General features: G+C 40.0%; 1 protein-coding gene across 1 annotated transcript in view; it reads left to right on the top strand.

The window, feature by feature from the left end:
• LOC132891951 (potassium voltage-gated channel subfamily H member 7-like) overlaps window positions 1-26,116 on the top strand; it is a 181,207-nt gene that overhangs the window by 106,613 nt on the left and 48,478 nt on the right. The window contains exon 7 of the mRNA XM_060930120.1: window positions 19,635-20,060. Coding sequence (XP_060786103.1) covers window positions 19,635-20,060 — 426 coding nt within the window. The remainder of the gene's footprint in view (window positions 1-19,634; window positions 20,061-26,116) is intronic.

Here is a 26,116-nt window from a genome sequence, read left to right as displayed (position 1 = left end):
TCGTCCTTGGTTGGTTCAGGAACACAGCCTCCGCCATTTTGTTCTTCTTCTTTAGGGCTTTTTTGGCAGTTGGCAAACCAACTTAAAGGTGCATTACCACCACCGAATGGGATGGAGTGTGGAACAGGAGAAATTGGGGGGGGGGGGGGGACAACAACTATATTCTTTTAGCTATTTCTGTTTCCTTTAAATACTTGATAACAAAGCTGCCATTTAGTTTTTCTCTACTCATGGTATATGAGCTGATAGCCTAGTAATAGAGTAGCCAATCAGAGCACGCAACTGATCATATCCAGTGAATGTGGATAGAAAATATATATATATATATATATATATATATATATATATATATATATATATATATATATATATATATAATGTATAAAGTGTGTGTGTGTGTGTGTGTGTGTGTGTGTGTGTGTGTGTGTGCATACAGTATGGGAAATGCTAAAAGAAAGTGGTAATTTCTAAATTTACTTTGACTTGTATTTCATTGCAGATGTTATGAACCCAAGATATTTCATGTTTTGACTGGTCAACTTCATTTCGTTTGTTAATATACATCCATTCCTGCATTTCAGGCCTGCAACACATTCCAAAAAAGTTTGGAAGGGGGAAATTTAGCGCTAGTAATGAAGAAAAACAATTAAAAACAGTGATGTGATTTGAAACAGATGATTGTAATCATGAATTGGGACAGAAGCAGTATCCAGGAAAGGCCTAGTCTTTGAGGAGCAAAGATGGGCTGAGAATCTCTAGTTTGTCAACAAATGTGGGCAAAAATTATTGATATATTTAAAAATAATGTTCCTCAAAGAAAGATATAAAGGGATTTTGACATTTCACCCTCTATGGTGCATAATATCTTTCAATAATTTAAGGAATCTGGAGGAATTTTGGTGCATAAAGGGCAAGGGTGCAAGCCTAAGCTGAACAAGAGTTGGACAAAAAATAATGCCTGAAACACTTCATCATTTAGTGTCTTCAGTCCCTAAACATCTTTTAAGCATTGTGAGAAGGAATGGAAACATTATAAAGTGGTACATGCAAAGTGTTGTGTTTATTTTGAAAAAAAAATTCACGAGGTAAAACATCAAATAATGTGTTGTATTCTTTTGACTGCAGTACAGATCAGATTATTTCCAAATCATTGTTTTCAGTTTAATTTCAACATACTGTATAATAATATGATAATCAGTGTAAGACTGCAGCGTTAAATGAGGCAGTACATTTGAGTTCATAACCCTGGGTGATTATCTTAATACTTACACTACCATAACAGTCAATAGGCCACTAGGAGACAGGCAGCTACCTGATTCATGAGTTTGTGGCTTGCCTGTGTCCCTTGCTGTTTGAAGACACTCAGTGCATTTACATGCACATAGAGAAAATCGAATTTCTGCCGTAGCTTGACTGAAATCGAAGTTCTAAATGCCATGGAAACACCTTAGCTCCGCTGAAATCGAACCGAACTGGATTTCTCGTAATCGAGCTACGCGACCTAGACCACAAGCGGGAAACACAACAGCCTCGGTCGGCATGACAACAGTAGTAGAAATGTGCACTTCTGGAGCAATGAGGAGATAGGAGTTCATGCTCATTCAGCTTAAGGAGTTGAATGAATATATATATATATATATATATATATATATATATATATATATATATATATATATATAATATATGAGTGATTCCACGCTTATGGGTACTGAAATGGGGACATGAACTTATTTTTAAAAATTCACCTAAAACCATTTCTTTTTTTACCATCAGGTCACAAAACATGTAATCTTTAATGAATGATATGTTAAAAGATAACTTTAATTTTCTGAGATGTAATAAAAACATATTTATATGCCAAAGTCAGACCGTAACAGAAGTGTTGTGGACATATATATTCTCAATTTTAACAATGTAGAATTACTTTTTGAAACATAGGAAGGTGATGTTTTAGCAAATATAATTAATAAACATGTGCAGTAGAATAAACATACACATTCTTTCAATAAGATTAACATGGTATATAGCTAGATTGTAATTAATTTGTAACAGACGCGAGATGGACAATCGTAACAGAAGTAATGTAACAGACATCATTTTGGAACTCATAGGCTTGACTTTGGCATATAAATATGTTTTTATTACATCTCAGAAAATTAAAGTTATCTTTTAACATATCATTCATTAAAGATTACATGTTTTGTGACCTGATGGTAAAAAAAGAAATGGTTTTAGGTGAATTTTTAAAAATAAGTTCATGTCCCCATTTCAGTACCCATAAGCGTGGAATCACTCATATATATATATATATATATATATATATATCGATGTTGCTGTCCTCGTCGTCGTTCTTCTTGTGAACACGGAACTGATAACTTTGTTTATACTCTTGAATAGCTCTTCTTCATGACGACAACCGGAAGTGTACCAACACAATGGGGCGTGTAGCGCCACCTGTGGCTCGGGTGCACAATGTACCTCACACAATAGCTCGATTTCCTTGTGTGCATGTAGGATTGGATTTCTCTGGCACCCCTGCTGGGACCCTTAGCTGGATTACCGACAGTAGCTCGATTTGGATGCGCATGTAAACGCACTGACTGTTCCCCTTGAAAATGAAAATGGAGCACAAGTCACATCACTTCTGAATGATCTTTAGGAGTCGTTAACCTTCACCAGCCAGCTAACATCTTTGGCAAGATTTCTGAATATTCTTAAGCATGCAACATGTACACAGCAGTGGTTTGAATACAATGAAAATAATTATTCAGTTACTGTTCATTTCTGTTTTGTTAAGTTTTGAGTACTCTTACAGTGGCTAGCTCAGTTAATAATTGTCAGAAAGGCAGGCGACAGACAGATGTAAAAGCAGAAAGGAGTTCAATAAGGCAAGTTGGCAGACAAATCCAAATTGTTAGGCAAAAGCAAGAATGGACAAAAATTCCAATTTCAAAGCTGCAACACTTAGTATCCTCAGATCCCATAGGCTTATATTTACAAAATATAATTAAGTTGGTCAGTAAAACTATTAAATCTTTTCTTTGTACTTTTGTCAGTTAAAAAGAGGTTCAAATAAATTAACAAATCACAGATTTTTGTTTTTATTGCATTTTGGTAAATGTCCCAACTTTTCTGGAAATGGGGTTTGGAGATTTATCATAGTAACAGCCATTTTAGGACTTTTTTTTTTTTAAATCTTTGTTTATTGACAATGTTTTCTCTGACAGTTAAAAACAAATGCCATCTCATACAGTGTCTTGCAAAAGTATTCGTCCCCCTTTGTCTTTGTCTTATTTTGTTGCATTACAACCTGGAATTAAAATGGATTTTTGGAGGGTGAGCACTGTTTGATTTACACAACATGCCTATCGATTTACAGGTGAAAATTGTTGTTTTATTGTGACACAAAGAATGATTAAGATGAAAAAACAGAAATCTGGAGTGTGCATAGGTATTACCCCCCCCAAAAAAAATAAATAAATAAATAAATAAATAGAGCCACCTTTTGCTGCAAGTCTCTTGGGGTATGTCTCTATTAGCTTAGCACATCTAGCCACTGGGATTTTTGCCCAGTCCTCAAGGCAAAACTGCTCCAACTCCTTTAAGTTAGATGGGTTGCGTTGGTGTACAGCAATCTTCAAGTTATGCCACAAATTCTCAATTGGATTGAGGTCTTGGCTTTGACTAGGCCAGTCCAAGACATTTAAATGTTTCCCTTTAAACCACTCCAGTGTAGCTTCAGCAATATGTTTAGAGTCATTGTCCTGCTGGAACATGAACCTTCGTCCCAGTCTCAAACCTCTGGCTGACTCAAACAGGTTTTCCTCCAGAATTGCCCTGTATTTAGTTCCATCCATCTTTCCTTCAGTCCTGACCAGCTTTCCTGTCCCAGCAGATGAAAAATATCCCCATAGTATGATGCTGCCACCACCATGTTTCACTGTAGGAATGGTGTTCTCAGGGTGTTGGGTTTGTGCCACACATGGTGTTTCCCATGATGGCCAAAAAGATCAGTTTTAGTCTCATTTGACCAGAGAATCTTCCATGTGTTTGGGGAGTCTGCCACATGCTGTTGGGCAAACTCCAAACGTGTTCTCTTAAGCAGTGACTTTTTTTTCTGGCCATGCGTCCATAAAGCCCCACTCTGAGGCGCGTATGGCTTAAAGTGGTCCTATGGACAGATATAGTGGTGCTTGAAAGTTTGTGAACCCTTTAGAATTTTCTATATTTCTGCATAAATATGACCTATAACATCATCAGATTTTCACACAAGTCCTAAAAGTAGATAAAGAGACCCCAGTTAAACAAATGAGACAAAAAATATGATACTTGGTCATTTACTTATTGAGGAAAATGATCCAATATTACATATCTGTGAGTGGCAAAAGTATGTGAACCTTTGCTTTCAGTATCTGGTGTGACCCCCTTGTGCAGCAATAACTGCAACTAAACACTTCCAGTAACTGTTGATCAGTCCTGCACACCAGCTTGGAGGAATTTTAGCCCATTCCTCTGTACAGAACAGCTTCAACTCTGGGATGTTGGTGGGTTTCCTCACATGAACTGCTCGCTTCAGGTCCTTCCACAACATTTCAATTGGATTAAGGTCAGGACTTTGACTTGGCCATTCCAAAACATTAACTTTATTCTTCTTTAACCATTCTTTGGTAGAACTACTTGTGTGCTTAGGGTCGTTCTCTTGCTGCATGACCCACCTTCTCTTGAGATTCAGTTGATGGACAGATGTCCTGACATTTTCCTTTAGAATTCGCTGGTATAATTCAGAATTCAGTACTCCATCAATAATGGCAAGCCGTCCTGATTCAGATGCAGCAAAACAGGCCCAAACTATGATACTACCACCACCATGTTTCACAGATGGGATAAGGTTCTGATGCTGGAATGCAGTGTTTTCCTTTCTCCAAACATAACGCTTCTCAGCTAAACCAAAAAGTTCTATTTTGGTCTCATCCACCCACAAAACATTTTTCCAATAGCTTTCTGGCTTGTCCACATGATCTTTAGCAAACTGCAGACGAGCAGCAATTTTTTTTTGGAGAGCAGTGGCTTTCTCCTTGCAACCCTGCCATGCACACCATTGTTGTTCAGTATTCTCCTGATGGTGGACTCATGAACATTAGCCAATGTAAGAGAGGCCTTCAATTACTAAGAATTTACCCTGGGGTCCTTTGTGACCTCACCGACTATTACATGCCTTGCTCTAGGAGTGATCTTTGTTGGTCGACCACTCCTGGGGAGGGTAACAATGGTCTTGAATTTCCTTTGTACACAATCTGTCTGACTGTGGATTGGTGGAGTCCAAACTCTTTAGAGATGGTTTTATAACCTTTTCCAGCCTGATGAACATCAACAACGCTTTTTCTGAGGTCCTCAGAAATCTCCTGTGTTTGTGCCATGATACACTTCCACAAACATGTGTTGTGAAGATCAGACTTTGATAGATCCCTGTTCTTTAAATAAAACAGGGTGCCCACTCACACCTGATTGTCATCCCATTGATTGAAAACACCTGACTCTAATTTCACCTTCAAATTAACTGCTAATCCTAGAGGTTCACATACTTTTGCCACTCACAGATATGTAATATTGGATCATTTTCCTCAATAAATAAATGGCCAAGTATAATATTTTTGTCTAATTTGTTAACTGGGTTCTCTGTATCTACTTTTAGGACTTGTGTGAAAATGTGATGATGTTTTTGGTTATATTTATGCAGTAATATAGAAAATTCTAAAGGGTTCACAAACTTTCAAGCACCACTGTACTCCCATCTCCGCTGTGAATCTTTGCTGCTCCTTCAGTGTTATCTTTGATGTCTTTGTTGCATCTCTGATTAATGTCCTCCTTGCCCAGTCTTTGAGTTTTGGTGGGCGGCCTTCTCTTGTCAGGTTTGTAGTGGTGCCATATTCTTTCCATTTTGCTATAATGGATTTAATGGTATTCCCTGGGATATTAAAAGTTTGGGATATTTATCACCCAACCCTGATCTATGCTTCACAATTTTGTCTCTGACCTGTTTGGAGGCTCCTTGGTTTTCATGTTGCTTGCTTAGTAGTGTTGCAGAGTCAGGGTCCTTCCAGAACAGGTTGATTTATACAGACATCATGTGACAGATCATGTGACACTTTGATTGCACACAGGTGGATCTTAATCAACTAATTATGTGACTTAGGCAGTGAACTGGTTGGACCAGCTCTTATTTCGGGGTTTCATACGAAAGGCGGTGAATACCTATGCACACTCCAGATTTCTGGGTTTTTTGTTTTTTTCATCTTAATTATTGTTTGTGTCACAATAAAACAATTCTCACCTTTAAAGGTCTAGGCATGTTGTGTAAATCAAATGGTGCTAACCCCCAAAAATCCATTTTAATTCCATTTTGTAATGCAACAAAACAGGACAAACACCAAGGGGGATGCATACTTTTGCAAGACACTGTACTGTATGTCTCCTCAGTGTGAAGAAAAGTCAATTTAAAAAGTATCACATAACAATTAACTTTGAAAAACAAACGTAAGCTTATTTTACAAATTTTGCATCATAGGTAATGTTTAGAAATGAAATTTGACAGCTGCGAAATAACAGAGAGAAGTCATTACAATTGTTTTTTCCTCATGTCACTCTAAATTGTCAACTCTTACAGAGAATTATTGACTTCCAGCTGCACTGTGTTACCGCCAGTAAGAACAAAAATAAGTTTTCTTCTTACTGTAGAATATTGTTCATTTAAGAAATCTCCAGCCTCTTTCCTCCATTATTCAACACCCATCTCTCTCTCTCTCTCTCTCTCTCTCTCTCTGACACTGCAATGCATCAAAAGACCATCTGAGCATGAAGATGGATTTCCTGCTGCTGTGCACAAATATATGTCCCAATATTGGCAGAACAGAATTCAATAGTACTGTGGCAGTCTTTGTAGTAGCACACTCCTTCCTTCCTTCCTTCCAGATTTTTTTTTTCTTCCTTGCCTCAGTGGTAGCTTGGAGACTTGATTTAGGTCCTTGCACAGACAGTGGCTTTACTCTCGGGGCAGATAAGTGCTGAAATTGTCCTTCTGTTAACCCACAGCCATTCTGTACACCGAAGGGCATCAAATGGCATCCCCTCTCATTAGCATCACATTCATAATCAGCTGTAGGAGGAAATGAAAAATGCAAAAAATAAAATAAAATATTCAGAAAAACTCAATTGTACTCCAAGGAAGTCCAGACAACTGTTATTCCTCAAGTCATCTGGCTTGGCATTTGATTCAGTCATTTGGCTTGTCAGCTTTGACTGATTCTCACATTACCTTACTGTGACCATCTGCATGTGTGAGAGGCAGATAAGAGAAAACAGCTCTATTTATCAAACCTCACTGAATGCGAATGAAAAATGTGCTGAGGAGACAACACGAAACAAGCTGTCCTCATGTTGACAAAATAATTAATGATGTATTAATCAGGGTAATATGCCTCATTTGCTGTTTGTCAGTGGCAATTTGTGTACAGTATGTGTTACTGTGTGTAAGTGTTTATGCTTTAGGTTTAGTCACAACCACACACTCCGGTTTACAGTCGGTTTTCACTACACAGCATGAGTTTGAAACTTTATGGAGTTGAAAATAGAACAACTGCTCCCTCACTGACCTTGTAAAAGATGAATGTTGAGACAGGAGTAAAATAGTAGTAAAGTAGCAGTCGAACACTGTCTGACCAGGGCTCAGAACATTATAAAAGATCCCACCCATCTGCATCACGGAATGTTCTCCCTGCTGCCCACTGGCAAGAGGTTTCACAGTATCCGGAGCAGAACAACCAGGTTCTGTAACAGCTTCTTCCACCCAAGTCATCAGACTCCTGAACTCTAAATAATCCCCTGCTATACTGTATATATCTGGACAAGAACTTCAAGTCAACTCAAGTTTATTTGTATCGCGCTTTTAACAATAAACATTGTCGCAAAGCAGCTTTACAGAATTTGAACGACTTAAAATATGAGTTAATTTTATCCCTAATCTATCCCCAATGAGCAAGCCTGTGGCGACGGTGGCAAGGAAAAACTCCATCAGACAACATGAGGAAGAAACCTCGAGAGGAACCAGACTCAAAAGGGAACCCATCCTCATTTGGGCAACAACAGACAGCCTGACTATAATATTAACAGTTTTAACAGGTATAACCCTCAACTGTCCTCATGGGGCCGTCCTTCACAGGAGTGGGGCGATAAAACTCCGACCAGACACAGGGCACCAGGATGGATCAAGCAGGTCCGAGGGGCAGAAGAGGCCAGCATCTCAATCCCAGGATCAACATGTAACTCAGAGGGACAGATGGGGGGGGGAGAGAGAGAGAGAAAGAAAACATGTTGTTAGGTATGCCCTAAAAATGACAAGTATTAAATCTGTGTGGTAGGCTCGCAGAGACGAGAGTCTTTACATCAGGCATAACACACAATGGCATGTTAATATGGTAAAAAATATATCATGACCTGCTCTGGCTGGATGCTTGATTGGGTGATGGGAGCACACTCCTCAGCAATGATGAGATGCAGATGGGACCCTTAGGCCTGGCCAAGACAATTCAGTTACATTTCACCGGGTCTAGGACATGCGACAGAATGTCTGACGGCCGATTCCCTGCAGGCTACGATAGCCAGTCGAGGTCCCCACTGTCTCCACCAAAAGATTTCCTGTTGACTCCATGTAACTCAGAGGGACAGATTTGGGGTGGGGGGAAGAGAAAGAAAACACAGGTGGTTAGGTATGCCCAATGTCACCTGAATAAGTAGGAACAGTATACATATTGCACCGAGTACAAGCAGGGACTCTGGCAACTAACTATGACAGCATAACTAAAAGGAGAGAGCCAGAAGGTAACACAGGCATGAGGGAGCCCCGGGACATAAAGCAGCCAGCCACTACACCGTCAACAAACTCGAGTGAGCAAGCGAGTGGGGACTGACAGCATCCATACATCCCAGTTTACCAAAACACTCTATGTCTGAGGACCCTCCAGATCTACTCCTTTACCTCATAAACACCATTAACAAAAGGCTTGACTAAACAGATATGTTTTCAGCCTAGACTTAAATGCTGAGACTGTGTCTGATTCCCGAACATTACTTGGAAGGCTGTTCCATAACAGTGGGGCTTTGTAAGAAAAGGCTCTGCCCCCTGATGTAGCCTTCACTATACGAGGTACCAGCAGATAGCCTGCACCTTTTGATCTAAGTAGGCGTGGCGGGTCATGGAGGAGCAGAAGTTCACTCAGGTACTGTGGTGCGAGACCATTTAGTGCTTTAAAGGTCAATAGTAGTATTTTATAATCAATACGAAATTTGATTGGGAGCCAATGCAGTGTGGATAAGACAGGTGTGATGTGGTCATATTTTCTAGTTCTAGTAAGGACTCTTGCTGTGGCATTTTGAACTAACTGGAGCTTGTTTATGCACTTATTGGAACATCCAGACAGTAAGGCATTACAATAATCCAACCTGGAGGTAACGAAAGCATGGACTAGTTTTTCTGCATCATGCAATGACATTCAATTTCTTATCTTTGCAATATTTCTGAGATGAAAGAAAGCTATCCAGGTGATGTTATCAATGTGAGTTTCGAATGAAAGACTGGGGTCAATAATCACTCCGAGGTCTTTTACTGCTGCACGTGAAGAAACAGAAAGGCCATCCAGAGTTACTGTGTAATCAGAAAACTTACTTCTAGCTGTATGTGGTCCTAGCACAAGTACTTCAGTCTTGTCAGAGTTAAGCAGAAGGAAATTTATAAGCATCCAGTGTCTAATGTCCTTAACACATTCCTCAATTTTATTAAGCTGGTGTCTCTCATCAGGTTTTGCAGAGACATACAACTGTGTGTCATCAGCATAACAGTGGAAACTAATACAATGTTTACGAATAATATCGCCCAGAGGTAACATATATAGAGAAAAAAGCAGTGGACCCAAGACAGAACCTTGTGGAACACCAAACTTTACCTCGGTACGTCTAGAAATATCACCATTTATATCAACATACTGATAATGATCAGTTAGATAAGACCTGAGCCAGGAGAGGGCCATCCCCTTAACTCCCACAACATTTTCTAGTCTATCCAGAAGAATGGAATGATCAATGGTATCAAATGCTGCACTAAGGTCAAGCAACACAAGTAGCGAGACACAGCCCTGATCAGACGCCAAAAGTAGGTCGTTTACTACTTTAACCAGTGCTGTCTCTGTGCTATGATCAGGTCTAAATCCTGACTGATACATTTCATGGATGTTATTCCTATGTAAATATGAGCATAACTGCTGTGCCACAGCTTTTTCAAGGATCTTGGAGATAAAGGGGAGGTTTGATATTGGCCGATAATTGGACAGCTGACAGGGATCAAGGTCAGGTTTTTTAATCAGGGGTTTGATAACTGCTAGTTTAAAGGATTTGGGTACATAGCCAATCATAAGAGAAGAATTTATTATTTTTAGAAGCGGTTCAATTACTCCAGGCATTATCTGTTTGAATAGATGTGTCGGTAAGGGATCTAGTACGCAAGTTGAGGCTTTTGATGTAGAGATTAATGAAAGTAATTCAGTTTCTTTTAGGGGAGTAAAACATTCTAACTGATGATCTGATACAGTTATATTGTTAACTACAAGGTCACTTTCATTGTCTAACCTTAAATTAGTAGTTTGAATTTTTTGTCGGATATTCTCAATTTTGTCATTAAAAAAATTCATGAAGTCGTTGCTACTACATACTGCAGGTGTGCATGTGTTGATAGTGGACTTATTCCTGGTTAATTTTGCTACAGTATTAAATAGGAATCTAGGATTATTTTTGTTATCTTCTATTAGGGAGGAGAAATATGTTGATCTCGCAGCACTAAGAGCTTTTCTATACTTCAGGAAGCTCTCCTTCCAAGCTAATTTGAACACTACCAATTTTGTTTGACGCCATTTATGTTCTAATTTTCGAGTGGTCTGTTTTAATGTGCGAGTGTCATCATTATACCAGGGTGCTAATTTTTTGTCTCTGACCATTTTCCTTTTTAGAGGAGCTACATTATCTAAAGTATGGCGAAATGTTGACTCTAAGCATTCAGTTGCCTGATCAAGTTCTGCAGGGGCTGACAGTGACCCAGTCAAAATTGACAGCTCTGGGAGATCATTTATAAAGCTCTGTGCAGTAGTTGACGTGAAAGTACGTTTAATACAGTAGCGTGGTGAGGTGCATATATTATTACTCAGACATATTTTGAATGAGATGAGACAATGATCTGAGATAACTTCAGACTGTGGAAGTATGACTATATTGTCTACGTTTAATCTGAATGTTAGTATTAGATCAAGGGTGTGACCACCATTATGGGTCGGTCCTATGACATTCTGCTTAATCCCGACTGAATCTAAGATGGACACAAACGCTGTTTTTAAAGGGTCTTCTGGGTTATCGAAGTGAATATTAAAATCTCCGACAACTAAAGCTTTGTCTAAGGAAATAACCAAATCTGAGATAAAATCTGCAAATTCAGAAAGAAACTCAGAATATGGCCCCGGGGGCCTGTAAATAATCAGCAATGGAATTAACTGGGTAGACTTATTTTTCGAGGCTACATACATTATATGAGTATGAAGAACTTCAAATGTATTAAATTTATAACCAGGTTTGTGTGTTACACCTAGATAATCGTTATAAATAACCGCGACGCCTCCTCCTCTGCCAGTTAGACGAGGCTGGTGTATATAACTGTATCCAGGAGGACTCGCTTCATTTAATGCTATATATTCATTTGGCTTAATCCATGTTTCTGTTAAACACAGTACATTAAACTCCTGATCAGTAATGAGTTCATTAACCATTAGCGCTTTAGATGTAAGAGATCTAATATTTAATAGCCCCACCTTTAGATCAAAGGTGCTGGCAGCAGCTGTACAGTCAGTCTGATCTAATTTTATATTGATTAGGTTACTGGAACAAACTCTCTGAAAATTTCTACCTTTTTGTTGAGCTCGGGGAACAGACACAGTCTCGATGTAGTGGGCCCTGAGTGACGACTCTGTGCAGCTAGCAGACAGTCGGTTTAGCCTGTTCGTCTGCTCCCTGGCCTTGGCTCTGGATTGTCAGAAATTAACTAGGCCTGTTCTGAGACTATGACCTATGCTGCAGGAAATGAGAGCAGCACCTTCCCGAGTGGGATAGATACCGTCCCGCCCTAACAGGCCAGCAGTGCCCTCAAAATTAGCCCAATTATCTATAAAGCCCACACTGTTTTCAGAGCACCACCTGGACAGCCAGCAGTTCAGCGACCATAACCTGCTGTAAGCTACATCGCCACGCCGCATTGGGATGGGGCCAGAGCATACTACAGCATCGGACATCGCCTTCGCTAATTTAAACACCTCTACAAAGTTACTCTTAGTAACCTCAGACTGACGAAGGCATATATCATTAGCTCCTGCATGGATAACTATCTTTGAGAACCTGTGCTTGCCTAGGACCCTAAGATTACCTGCTATGTCCGGCGCCCTGGCTCCTGGTATACACCTGACTAAAGCTGCTGGTGCCCCTAAAGGCTGAGCTAATTTCACGTGCCGTATGATAGAGTCCCCTATAACCAGAGCTCTTTCAGGTTTCTCAGTGAGTGCATCACTAAGGAGAGCAAACCTGTTCGACACGTGACGCGGAGAGGAGTGGTGCTCCCGTGGGCGAGCCTCAGCGGTAGCTTTGGCTCTACGCTTATGCCGCCGAGCCGTCACCCATTTGCCCCGCTGTAAGGGCTGTAATGCCGGAGTTGGGGGATTGCTAACTCCACCTAGGGCGTCCAGACTTTCCCTAACAGAAACTACACTGTTCTCACGCTCACTAACCTGCTCTAAAGCCTGGACACGCGCTTCTAGCACTGAAATCTTCTCCGTCAGAGAGCTAACTAATCTGCACTTATCACAAGTAAAGCTAATAGAGCTATCGCTAGTGACGGAGGAAGAATGACTAAACATCCTGCACTCAGCACACTGAACAGGCTGAAGGTGTGCCATGATGAAAAGATTCACGTACCTTAAATGAAGATCTGTTGATATTAAAGCAACAGACAACATGACTATAACATTAACAGTCCTAATATAAAGTCAGCTTCGTTGATGCTATAAACCCCCCACCAACGGAAACCCAAGCGCAAAACCGTTCACGACAACCGCAGTCCCAAAGTCAGCAAGTCAACTGCAGTCCCCAGCCACAACTTCACTATCCAGAATACTGTATGTGCAATATCCTACATGCTGCTATAATCCTTTATTGTGCAATATATTTCATATATATTTAATATATGTAGCATAGTTAGTATATTTTATTCAAGTTTTTATTTTTTATTTTTTTAATGTAAAGTATCAAATTGTAAAATTTGATATTTTGGTTACCGGACTATGCACAATAGTTATATGCAGCAATTATATTGACATAAGCCAGTGGAACAAAATTTTGTTCAAATGTGCATTCTGAATGTACAGGTGAATGATAATAAAGTTATCTATCTATCTATCTATCTATCTATCTATCTATCTATCTATCTATCTATCTGTGGGTGCATTTGGGTAATTGAGTGATCAATCTCATTAAATCTGAAGGTTAATAATTAAAATTGAATCAGTCTCATTTGAATTGTTTTCAGTGAATCATTTTCATTGAATCAGTCTCATATCATTAAATCACTCATGGAATCAGTCTCATTACTCAGTCTCATTAATTAATACCATTAATTTTGGTGCTTAATAATAAAATACCAAACAGCTAAATTATGGTATATTCCAAATTATTATGATCACTTACCATATTACATAAATCATATGCACCTTTTAGAATTCTTTGGAGATTGGGGACTTCAAAGATATTGGAACACAAATAAACACACGGTTTCAATAATAAATGAATTTATTATAAAAAAAGATAAAAATGGATAATGGCAGTTGAAATATATACAAACAGTGAGATGTGTGTGTGTGTGTGTGTGTGTGTGTGTGAAAGGCCCTAGGGCCTGAGCAGAAGGCTAGCGTGGGATGCTAGCTAGGTATGTTCGTGTGTGTCCACGTGGTGTAGGGATCACCACGTGGGATTTGAGGAGAACAAAGGAATTAGCCTTGTGTGGCTAAGCTAAGACAAAGGGAAGCTAGCTAAGGTGGGTTTGTGAGACATGTGGCCACGTGTGGAGGCCTAGATTAGCCTTGTGTTTAGCTAAGACAAAGGAATGCTAGCTAAGGTGTATTTGTCTGTGGGGAGAGAGAGAGGCCTTGTGTGTGGCCTACAAAAAGGATTAGCTCTGGTAGCTAACTCCACGTGTGTTTGTGGGGGAGGAGTTGACCACGTGGTAAGGCCTATGGCCTAGCAAAAGAAAGAAGCTAGCATGGGATGCTAACTAAGGTGTATTTGTGAGGCCTGTGACCACGTGTTTGTGTGTGTGTCAGGCCTGGTGACCACGTGTTCGTGTAGGCCTAGATTAACCTCGTGTGGCTAAGCTAAGACAAAGGGCTGCTAGCTAAGGTGTGTTTGTGAGTGGGGGAGGACCGCCACATGTTTCTAATGCCGCTTTTCCACTACAAACGCGGCTGAGTCGGGCTGAGCCGTGCCGTGCTGAGTCGAGCTGAGTGGGGCTGTTGGAGTTGTATTTCGACTACAACCGCGCTGAACCGTGCTGGCTGGAAGTGGGTGGATACATTGGGTGGAGTTAGCGAAAGTGGGTGGACGTCACGTGATGTCGTTAAGCAGCGCAAACAGTGACATCAGTGAGCTTTTAAGCGGTAGTCTCACGACCCGAATAGTAAACAATAAACATGGAGGACATGGAGTCGTTAGTGTTTCTGGTCTTGGTGCTGTGGCTTGTTGTCACCGACAACGCCAACAGATACTGGCAAGAGCGTATAGATGAGGCGAGGCGCATAAGGCTTCAGAAATTCTCATAATTCGTAATTATTCTTCTTCCGGGTTTACGGTGTTTACAGATCCCAGCGTGCTCGCGGGGCGTGTGTGGGCATCTGAGGACACTCCCCCTCACCAATCAGTGCACAGGGGAGTGTCTGCTCACGCCCCCAGCCTCACTCGGCTCGGTTTGGCTCGCTTCAGCCCTACTCCAAAACCGTGCGAGTTTTAGGGGCTAAGCAGGGCTGAAGCGAGCCGAGTCGTGCTGTTCTTTGGTAGTCGAAACGCGAGCCGTGTCGGGCTGAAGTGAGCTGAAGCAAGCTGAAGTGAGCTGAAAAAGGGTAGTGGAAAAGGGCCATAAGACAATACACTTAGCTTTGGATGCTAATGGGACAAAAGAAATTAGCCGTAGGCTAATTTCACTAGCTTATAACAGTACTGAATCCACTGAAACCTTGATAAGGTCAAAATGTGTGATAAGGAAATTAAAGTGTTAGTTAGGAATAAAGAGAAGCATGCACAGCCTATCTATTAAAACAACTGAGAGATTAAAACAAAACAATAATTCAACACGCTGCGTGTTTACAGTGTAACAAACCGTTCCTGAGGTTAAATTCACACTACTTCAATAAAAGCTAATTCCTAAGACTAGGTATTTCTGCCCAAATGCCAGTCTTACTCAGATTATGAGAAGATGTCCCGAGACTTTAGAGTCTTCACCGTGTGGAGATCTCCGTGAAGCACAGGGAACTTCTTGGAGAGGCAGAGTTCACAGGAGCCCATAGAGACTTCTGTAGAAACAAAGAATTCTCAGTCCGACGCTTCGTAGCTTGTGGGAAGAAAATCTTTGTAGAACAATGTGCACAGAGCTTCAGTAAAAAAAAAGCCAGCCGCTCTCTTAACTTTGAATTAAACTGCTTTTGGGTGGCAGTTGTGACGTCACTTCTAATACGAATAAAACCGGTTGTAACTCAAGCTGAGTTTAAAAATCGCGCAACTCTGGAGTATACCTTGGCCAAGGGTAAGAAAGAAATCGCGATAAATCATGGATCTTGCAAGAAAGAGGTCTTTTTGGGTTTGCTAGGGTAGAGCGAGCCTCTTTGTGTCCGTAGACTGCTGGTCCCGGGACGAAAAGAGGAGGATGCGGAAGCGTGTTCCGTTACTTATGCTTTCCTGTAGGATGTGACGTTGGTAATCCCGCCCCCACGTGACGCAGGTCAACGCAGAAGCTGGTGATGGGAGTTGTAGTCCTTAAAGGGACTGTTGTAGTTCTTAAACGGACTGTGTATTGTACCTACATATCTATCTATCTATCTATCTATCTATCTAGTACAAATCTTACTGCCCTGGAGACAACATGAAATTGATGCTTATCGAGCAAAAAATACAAAGACCAACATCTCAGCTATTCCCACCACAAAGAATCCCAGAATCATAGTCCTGTAGTTATGTTAGTACATTATCAGCCTTCATTTTAAAAATGATTATCCTGCATCTGTGCCCTGCTATCCAAAGTGAAAAATGGGCCAACTTTGGAATACATAAATCACCATCAAATCCGGTGAAAGTAATGTCATTGTACAGTTATAGGTCTTCGTAGTTACTTTATCATAGCAGATAATGTTTTGAAATTCACCAGAAGCACAATATGTATGTAATCATGAACTCCACACCAGAGCCAAATTTCACTTCGGCTACACTTTTTTTTTTCTCTCTCTATACCCTTGAGCAAGGAACTTAAACCTAGTTCACTCCTGCAGTAATCTGACATGGGTAGCGAGGAATTTTCCTCTTCTCAATATTCTGCACAGCATAAATGAGTTTGGACAGAAAAAGGAGAATTATGTTTTGGTGTGTTTTTCCTTCACACTTTGGAATTTGGAATTTGGAAGACAGGTTGTCACTAGTAATGAGATGCTGAAAAATTCCTGACGCAATATCAGTGTTATCCAAAGCTCTGCACTGATGCACCAGATAGTAGTTAAAATATATAACAGCAGTCTTAAGTAGAAAAGATATCAGTGGCACAATCCTTTATTCATCAATGTTTCCTACAATCATATCTGAGCATAAAATGAGGGTAGAAATTTTACTGAGATACACAGTACCAGTCAAAAGTTTAGACACACCTATTCATTCACACATTTTTTTCCCTGTATTTTGACTATTTTCTGCATTGTAGAACAATACTGAAGACATCAAAACTATGAAATAACATATGGAACAGATATGGAATTATGTGGTAAAAACAAAATGCTTCATGTTTTAGATTCTTCAAAGTATCCAGCATTTGCCTTGATGACGCTTTGCACACTATTGACATTATCTTAACCAGCTTCATGAGGTAGTCACCTGGAATGCTTTTCAATTAACAGGTGTGCCTCGTCAAAAGTTAATTAGTGCAATTTCTTGCCTTCTTAATGTGTTTGAGATCCAATGGTAAATAGTAAATAACAAACAATACAGTAAATAGCTCTATTCCACAACTGTAGTAATCCATATTATGTCAAGAACCGATCAACTAAGTAAAGAGAAATGACAGTCCATCATTACTTTAAGACATGAAGTGACTTTTAATTAATAAAAATAAAGAAAAAATATTGAATTAGAAGGTGTGTCCAAACTTTTGACTGGTACTGTAGATGTTCCTGCAGCTGCTCTTTTGATGATGGTAGTGGAGAGCACTACCAAATTCAAAAATCTACAACATGCGTTCAGTCGGAGCCCTGCAATGACCTGGCAACTTGTCCAGGGTGTACCCTGCCCCTCGCCCATAGTCAGCTGGGATAGGCTCCAGCTTGCCTGCAACCCTGCACAGGATAAGCGGTTACAGATAATGGATGGATGGATGTTGGATTGAGATCTGCTGACTGCGGAGGCCATGGTATAAGAATTATATCATTTTCAACCTCATCAAACCATTCAGTGATCCCTCCTGCAATGTAGATGGGATGTTGTCGTCCCGGAAAAGTGCTATCAAGATAAAAAAGATGCATTATATGATAAAGGCGATCAGTGAGAATAGCTTTGTATTGTAAATCACTGTATGGGCTCAGGAGCACTTCAGAAAACCATCGTCTGTGAAAATAGTTCATTACTGCATCCACAAATGCAAGTTAAAACCAGATATAAACAATATCCAGAAACACCTCCACCTTCTCTGGGCCCGAGCTCTTTTATGATGGACTGAGGCGAAGTGGAAAATTGTCCCGAGGTCCGACAAATCAAAATTAGAAATTATTTTTAAAAATCATGGACACCATGTCCTCCAGGCTAAAGAAGAGAGGGACTGACCATCCGGCTTGTTCTCAGTGCACAGTTCAAAAGCCAGCGTCTGTGATGGCCGAGGGTGTATTAGTGCACATGACATGGGCAGCTTGTACATCTGGGAAGGCATCATTAATGCTGAATGATATATACACACATTTCAGAGCAATATGCTGCCATCCAGACAAAATCTTTTTTCAGGGAAGGCCTTCCTTCTTTCAGCAAGACAGACCGCTTTCTGCACATGTTAAAACTACATGGCTCCATAGTAAAAGAGTCCGGGTGTTAAACTGGCCTGCCTGCAGTCCAGACCTGTCTCCCATTTAAAACACTTGGTGCATTATGAAGCGCAAAATACGACAAAGGAGACCCAAACTGTTGAGCAAATAAAATTGTATATCAGGCAAGAATGGGACAACAGTTCTCTTTCAAAACTACAGCAATTGGTCTCCCCAGTTCCCAAACATTTACAGCGTGTTGTTAAAAGTAGAGGTGAGACAACACAGTGGTAAACATGCCCCGTCTCAACTTTTTGTGAAACGTGTTGTTGACATCAAACTCAAAATGAACATATATTTTTAAAAAAACAATAACATTTCTCAGTGTCAAAATTTAATATGTTGTCTTTGTGCTGTTTTCAATGAAATATAGGGTTTCCTTGATTTGCAAATGATCGCATTCTGTTTTTATTTACAGTTTACACAGCATCCCAACTTTTTTGGAATTGGGGTTGTATATAAGGGTTATAATGATTTGGTGAAAAAGGATAAATGGTCAAGAACAGAATAGACTAGTACACAGGTTAGACTATTAATGTTGGGAGAAAAAAAACAAAATGTTGGATGTTTATTGTAAGGATGTGATGGGAAAGTCCACACCGAGCAGTTTATCTTGGCCATGTCCATTTCAGCTCCCAGCACCTAGGAATCCATTTGCATTTCTGGGTATGTGAAATATAATATCCTATAACTTCACCAAATCCTCTGAAGACTTTATTATGACATTTCAGTGATGGGTTTCTTGTTTCCACCTATACCCATTATCTAGCTATTTTTTAATACGTTCCTTTAGTCTTAAATTCTTTTTTTGTGACTTAAAATAAATTTGTCCTTAAATGCTATCTTGCTGTCATTTTTTGTCATGGGAGCCACTAGAACTAAAAGGAAATTCATTTGTTTGTTTATTCATTAATTTGTTTGTTTGTTCATTCGTTCATTTATTCATTCATTTATCTTCAGTAGCCACTTTATCCTGGTCAGAGTCACAGGGAAATCATGCACATACTCTGACACAATATCAGTTTTATCAGTTTAAACCACACAATTTGTTTCCAGTTGTCAGTGATTTTGCACATTTTGCACTTGGCATATAGTCATGCAGCTGACCTTAATGAACAACTGATTTTTTTTATTATTTTTTTGTTAAAATATATAATGTATTTGTTTTGTTTTACCTCTGTCCAGGTGTTGTCACTAGGTGCAGATGTATTACCAGAGTACAAGCTCCAGGCTCCGCGCATAGACAAATTTACCATCCTACACTATAGTCCATTTAAGGCCATGTGGGACTGGCTCATTCTTCTCCTTGTCATTTACACGGCCATCTTCACTCCATACTCCGCTGCCTTCCTGTTAAATGATCGTGAAGAACAGAAGAGGAGATTGTGTGGCTACTCCTGCAGTCCACTTAACGTTGTCGACTTAATGGTGGACATAATGTTCATCATCGACATCCTTATAAACTTCCGCACAACTTATGTAAATTCCAACGAGGAGGTCGTGAGTCACCCAGGGAAGATCGCTGTGCACTATTTTAAGGGCTGGTTTCTCATAGACATGGTGGCAGCCATTCCCTTTGACCTGCTCATCTTTGGATCAGGGTCAGATGAAGTAAGTGTTCACCTACATTAACATTCTCTCCCTGCCCTCTCTTGGATGTGATGTGTTCTTTAGATATTAATTTTTGTACATTTATTCCTCTTAGAAGTGTGTATCCATTATGGATCAGAGCATTTGCTGCTACTGATTGTTCTTCATGGCTTCATACATCTCTTTTGGTCAGTGAGGATTTTAGGGGATTTTTTTTTTACACATTTTTCCTTGAGGCAGAATGATGGTGCAGTGGTTAGCAAGGTCACCTCACAACAAACAGGTTCTGGGTTTGAACCTGCTGGTCAACCAGAGGCCTTTCTGTGTGGGGTTTGCATGTTCTTGTCATTGCTGCTCTTCATTCCTCCAGGTGCTCCAGTTTCCTCCCACAGTCCAAATGCACGTGGATTAGGTCTGGTTATGCTGGTTATAACTGATTGTGCTAAATTGCCCATTAGTATGAATGTGAATGGCTGTCAGTCTTTCTGTATTAGCCTTGCGATAGACTGGCAACCTGTCCAGGGTGTACCCCGCCTTTCGTCCAATGTCAGATGGGATTGGCTCCAGCTCACCCGCGAACCTCAGTAGGATAAACAGTATAGCTAATGGATGAATGAATACATTTAAATGAATAGTTGATGGAGTATGTGACTTTGTCTTTGTATGAAAGATAAAAGAATGAAAAGACTTCAGTCAGTAACTTTAATCCTTATCATGCAAGTTGTCTATCTTTAGTAATTACCACATTACTGAAAGCTTGAGGTATCTTTGATGAAATATGCACAGTTTATTTCACATGTTGAAAAGTGAAATTATCTGCTTTATATAGGAGCAGGAAATTTTGCTGAAGTGTATTTTCAGCTGAAGTGGTGGTCCATTTCTATGAAATAATGTTGTGAAGCACCATTTTAATACAACGTGTAGTTATTTAAGAAGTCTAGAAATCAGTCAAGTGGGACAGATGTGGCTCAGTGGTTATGCTTTTTACTCCAGGGGCACTACATCATGGCTGACCCCAGCATCCCAACAAGCTGGCATGTGCAGAGCAAAGAGTTTCACTGTGCCATAATGTATATGTGTGACAAAGGCTTCTTCTGCTGCTTCTTCTTCTTCTTCTTTGAATAAGGATTTACATAACCTCAAATTAATCAATATTGCATTTAAATCATTGTGTATACATTCATTTTAAAATATCTATAGATTGATAACTGTGTTGCGAGTAAGATAAGTCTCAAACATTTATAGTACATTTATCTGTATTAATAATTTAGGCTTCTTGTCTTTTCCTTGTTTAATATCAAAATTAAATACCTATCCATCCATTATCTGTAGCCACTTATCCTGTGCAGGGTCGCGGGCAAGCTGGAGCCTATCCTACTCACTATGGGTGAGAGGTGGGGTACACCCTGGACAAGTCACCAGGTCATCGCAGGGCTGACACATAGAGACAAACAACCATTCACATTCACGGTCAATTTAGAGCCACCAATTAGCCTAACCTGCATGTCTTTGGACTGTAGGGGAAACCGGAGCACTCGGAGGAAACCCATGCAGATACAGGAAGAACATGCAAACTCCACACAGAAAGGCCCTCGTCAGCCACTGGGTTCAAACCCAGGACCTTCGTGCTGTGCTAACCACTACGTCACCGTGCCGCCCAAGACTACATACCATAAAAACATAAGTTGTTAGAAATGCTTTGACATTGCTCCTCCAGCATTGGTTTATAAAACTTTGCAACATTATGAATGCATTATGAAGCTCTAGAGTAGGGTATCATATTAGTATATTAGTGTCACACATTCAAAGCATGATACTTTCAGTTTCCGGTTTTTTTTTTTGGTCTAGATTCTTTCTGTGCCAAACCAGGCACAGAAAAAAATGGCAGTTGGAGGCTATCTGAATGTGCTTATTTTATTGATTAGCCCTGAGGAAAATAGTGAGATATTTGGGTCTGTGAGATACAGTACGGTATAAAGCATTCATTCTGTTTCAAGTGCCAGCTAGGAGAGAAATGACCAGGTGCGAGACGATGCTGCTTCTGCCTGATATCCTGCCCATCAAATTTCCTTATACATAGTGAATTCAAACAATCAATTTATTATGCAATGCTGCTTCTTCTCCTGTAATCTCTAAAACAGGCAAACAGCCTGCTTAATGGCTCTCATGCATTGACTGAAAGGTTCAAGCCACTAAGATGTATTGTTTTTGATTTTCCATTAGATTTTAGTTGTATTTATTGAAAAGGGATCCCTATAACCCTACTCCAAAGAACAGCATACATAGGAAAGCATATTGTAACCAAAAGAAACATTATTCCCCAGTCAGTGTGTGTAGTGTACTGGATATTGTGCTATTGTAATCCCCTCCCATTAGTGAAACAGACTCAAATGACAAACCTAAAGTGACCCATGTCAGGAAAGCCCATTCTTGCTGGACTGGTTTTTGTTTATCTGCTTTGTGTGTATATTTTTATGCCTGTGGTTGGGCAGATGGGGCTGTTGTGCAGTCTGTCGTTAGTGCGTTGCATGTTTTGTATAGTACAGGGAGACAGATGGCAGGTGGCCTCAGGACATGTCTCATTTGCAGGATTTACATGAAGTGATTTTAAGTCTCCGGCCTTCTCCTAAACCTTATTTGACATCTCTTTCCTACACTGTTTAGCTGGTAAAATAAAATAAAGGAAAATAAACATTGAAAATATTGAAAAATACAATTAAAAATATAAAAATTGTACAACTGTATGTGTACCATAGATGTAATATAAATAGGAAACCTACTGTATATAGTATGTATGCTATACTTATGGTAAGATTTTTACATCTATACCTATGATAAGGTGCAAGAAGTACAGTATATTGTGTTGATGTTCTCTATATTGTATTGGTTATGTATATGATATCATCTACAGATGAGGTAATATTCGCCAGTGAGGTAGTTACAGTTGCTGTATTGTGTCCAATACAAATAATCCATAGATGTACAATGATGCATGGATAAAACAATGGACAATCTTATGTCTTCCAGGAGAAATGACCTGCGAAAGCGTTCTTCCCTGCAGCGGGGCAGAAGCTATCTGCTGCTCAGTATACTTCTTTGTCCCTGTAGTGCTTTGTGGAGTGGGTGGGAGGCGTTCTTTATGATCACTGACACCTCTGCCAGCGGGTGTTACAATGTTAATTACAGTCTACTTGACTTGGAGATGAATGCAGTCGTAACAAATCCCTGCATCGAGTGTCAAATACTCATATATTGTTAGATGACAATGATGATAAGGCGATCAACAAATATTATCATGTTGAAAGTTGCTCTAGCATTTACATATAAATATCCAGTCATTACTGTGTAAAGTTACTGATGAGATATTAATGGGTTATCAGTATTACAGATGATGTCCAGCTATAACACTTTGCAGCTTTGTTGTGGATCACTATGAGTGGAAGCTTCTAATGAGCTTATAATGGCCTCTGTGTAAGATCATTTGCCTCCTCATTCTTTTCATCTCAGACTGAAGATAAAAACATTTTCATTGAGACCATTTGCTAACGCAGTGTCAACATGAATGTGCAACTTTACTGTCGGACCCATTCTTTTAAATAAACTTTAAAAATACCCCCCACACTTATTCCCTTTGCAGAGACGCCATATAATTGGCAGGGAAATAAATGATCCCCTGCCAGGGGGCAGTTTAAAGTGTTTCAGGAGCTTGTTTCAGATGAGACAGAACATGGTGTAAATGCCAAGGGGCTCATTTACAGGGTTTACAGAATGAGAGAAAACCTTCCACAAATTAGAATGTATGTCTTTTCAGCAGAATAGCAATAGTACTGCCAAGTCAGACATATTGTGAATTAAGAAGGTATGAAAGCACATTCCATTACTAATTTCTCATTTTCTTATATTTCAATGACCAGGGATGTAGTGGATGTAGTGCTGGTCTGTAGTGGTAAAGCATATACTGTAGACAGCATTGTAATGGGTCGTAATTACACATAATTATGAAACTGGTAATTAGTGAAGCATTTGTTCAAAAGCATTACTGAGGGAATATGCTACAGAGATTGGAGCGCTAGGCAAATTAGTCTACAAAACACAATCCTTCCAATTTGCCCATTTGCAGTAATTGTGTGGTGGCTGGGGGAAATCATTCAGATGATCAGATGGCATTTTCTACCATATACTGTAGGTCTGAAATTCGCAGGCTTTCCTGCACTTAAATATGATTCTCTTTTACATATATCTCAATCACAAGCAAAGTTACATGATTATAAAATTAAAGTTATATGAAGTCTGATGACCTCCAAAAGTGAAAATGAAGAAAAATTGTATTAAAAGATTCCTTTCCATTTCTGATGAAAGATTCATCTATCCATTATCCGTAACCACTTATCCTGTGCAGGGTTGCGGGCAAGCTGGAGCCTGTCCCAGCTGACTATGGGCAAGAGGCAGGGTACACCCTGGACAAGTTGCTAAATCATCGCAGGGCTGACATATAGAGACAAACAACCATTCACACTCACACCTACGGTCAATTTAGAGCCACCAATTAGCCTAACCTGCATGTCTTTGGACTGTGGGGAAACCAGAGCACCTGGTGGAAACCCACCAAGACATGGAGAGAACATACAAACTCCACACAGAAAGACCCTCATCGGCCGCTGGGCTTGAACTCAGAACCTTCTTGCTGTGAAGTAACAGTGCTAACCACTACACCACCGTGCCGCCTTTGATGAAAGATATCCTGCCTATAAACTACTCTACTTACGGAAAAACAAAATTTCTGCCAAATTTAAAATAATTCTACATTTACAACAGGACATGAGTTCTCACTTTGATTATCAGCATCATCCACATCATTCTGTCTCATCACCTGATGTAAAAGTCACTTGCAGCATTTAAAAACAAGCCTCTGCACAAATGCATCATGTCATTTTTACACCTGAATTGATTAGGTTTATGATATGGCACGCACTAAATTGACCGTAGGTGTGAATGTGAGTGTGAATGGTTGTTTGTGTCTATGTGTCAGCCCTGCAGTGATCTGGCGACTTGTCCAGGGTGTACCCTGCCTCTCGCCCAGAGTCAGCTGGGATAGGCTCCAGCTTGCCCACGACCCTGCACAGGATAAGCGGTTACGGATAATGGACGGATGGATGGATGATATGGCACATAGCTATCCCACTACAAAGCATGTGATTCTTTGCATGAGAAAAGCACACTTAGCTAGCAAAGTTTTAGACAGACAGATCTGCCAGCAATTACAGTTGCATTTGTTGAATTGGTTCCTTACTCAATGTGATTTTTAATAATAATAATAATAATAATATGAGATTTTGTAGTACACTATATGGATTCTGGACACCTTACCATAATGCCCATACTGTATCTGAGTCTTCCCCAAACTGATGCCATAGAAATGGAAAAACACAATTGTATAGGATATCTTTGCATGTCATCCTATGCATTACAATTTCCCTTCACTAGAACCCAAACCTCTTCCAGCATGACAGTGCTCCTGTGCACAAAGCAAGGACCATGAAGACATACTTTGCTAAGGTTGGAGTGGAGAACTTGAGTAGCCTTCACAGAGCCCTGACCTCAACCCCACTGAACACCTTTGGGATGAAATGAAACACTGACTGCACCCCAGGCCTTCTCACCTGACATCAGTGCCCAATCTCTTATAACCTTTTATAACAAGGGGGGGGCTAAATATGGAATTGGATGCACATATGGATGTGATAATCAGGTCTCAACAAACTTTTGGACATACTGTACGGGGTATATTACTGGCAGAAAAATATATATTGGTTAAAATCAGATTTTTCATCATGTATAGCTGTTTTTAAGAATTCAGCCCCAATATTCGACACATTTGTCACAAGCATTGGAGATTGTTTGAGAATTTCATTGGGGTTTTTTCCCCATTAATTAAAGTGACACAGGTTGATGTATTAAAAAGAGGAATAGTACCCTGTGGAGTAAGAATAGCCCCTAGGTACTTAAATCACACGCTGTATTGCCCGCTACCTCATGCCTGTGAAGGAGAATGAGCTGGAAAAACACTGCATGCTAAT

This window comes from Neoarius graeffei, chromosome 9, assembly GCF_027579695.1.
Source record: "Neoarius graeffei isolate fNeoGra1 chromosome 9, fNeoGra1.pri, whole genome shotgun sequence".
NCBI lineage: Eukaryota > Metazoa > Chordata > Actinopteri > Siluriformes > Ariidae > Neoarius > Neoarius graeffei.
This window is presented reverse-complemented; position numbering and strand designations above follow the sequence as displayed.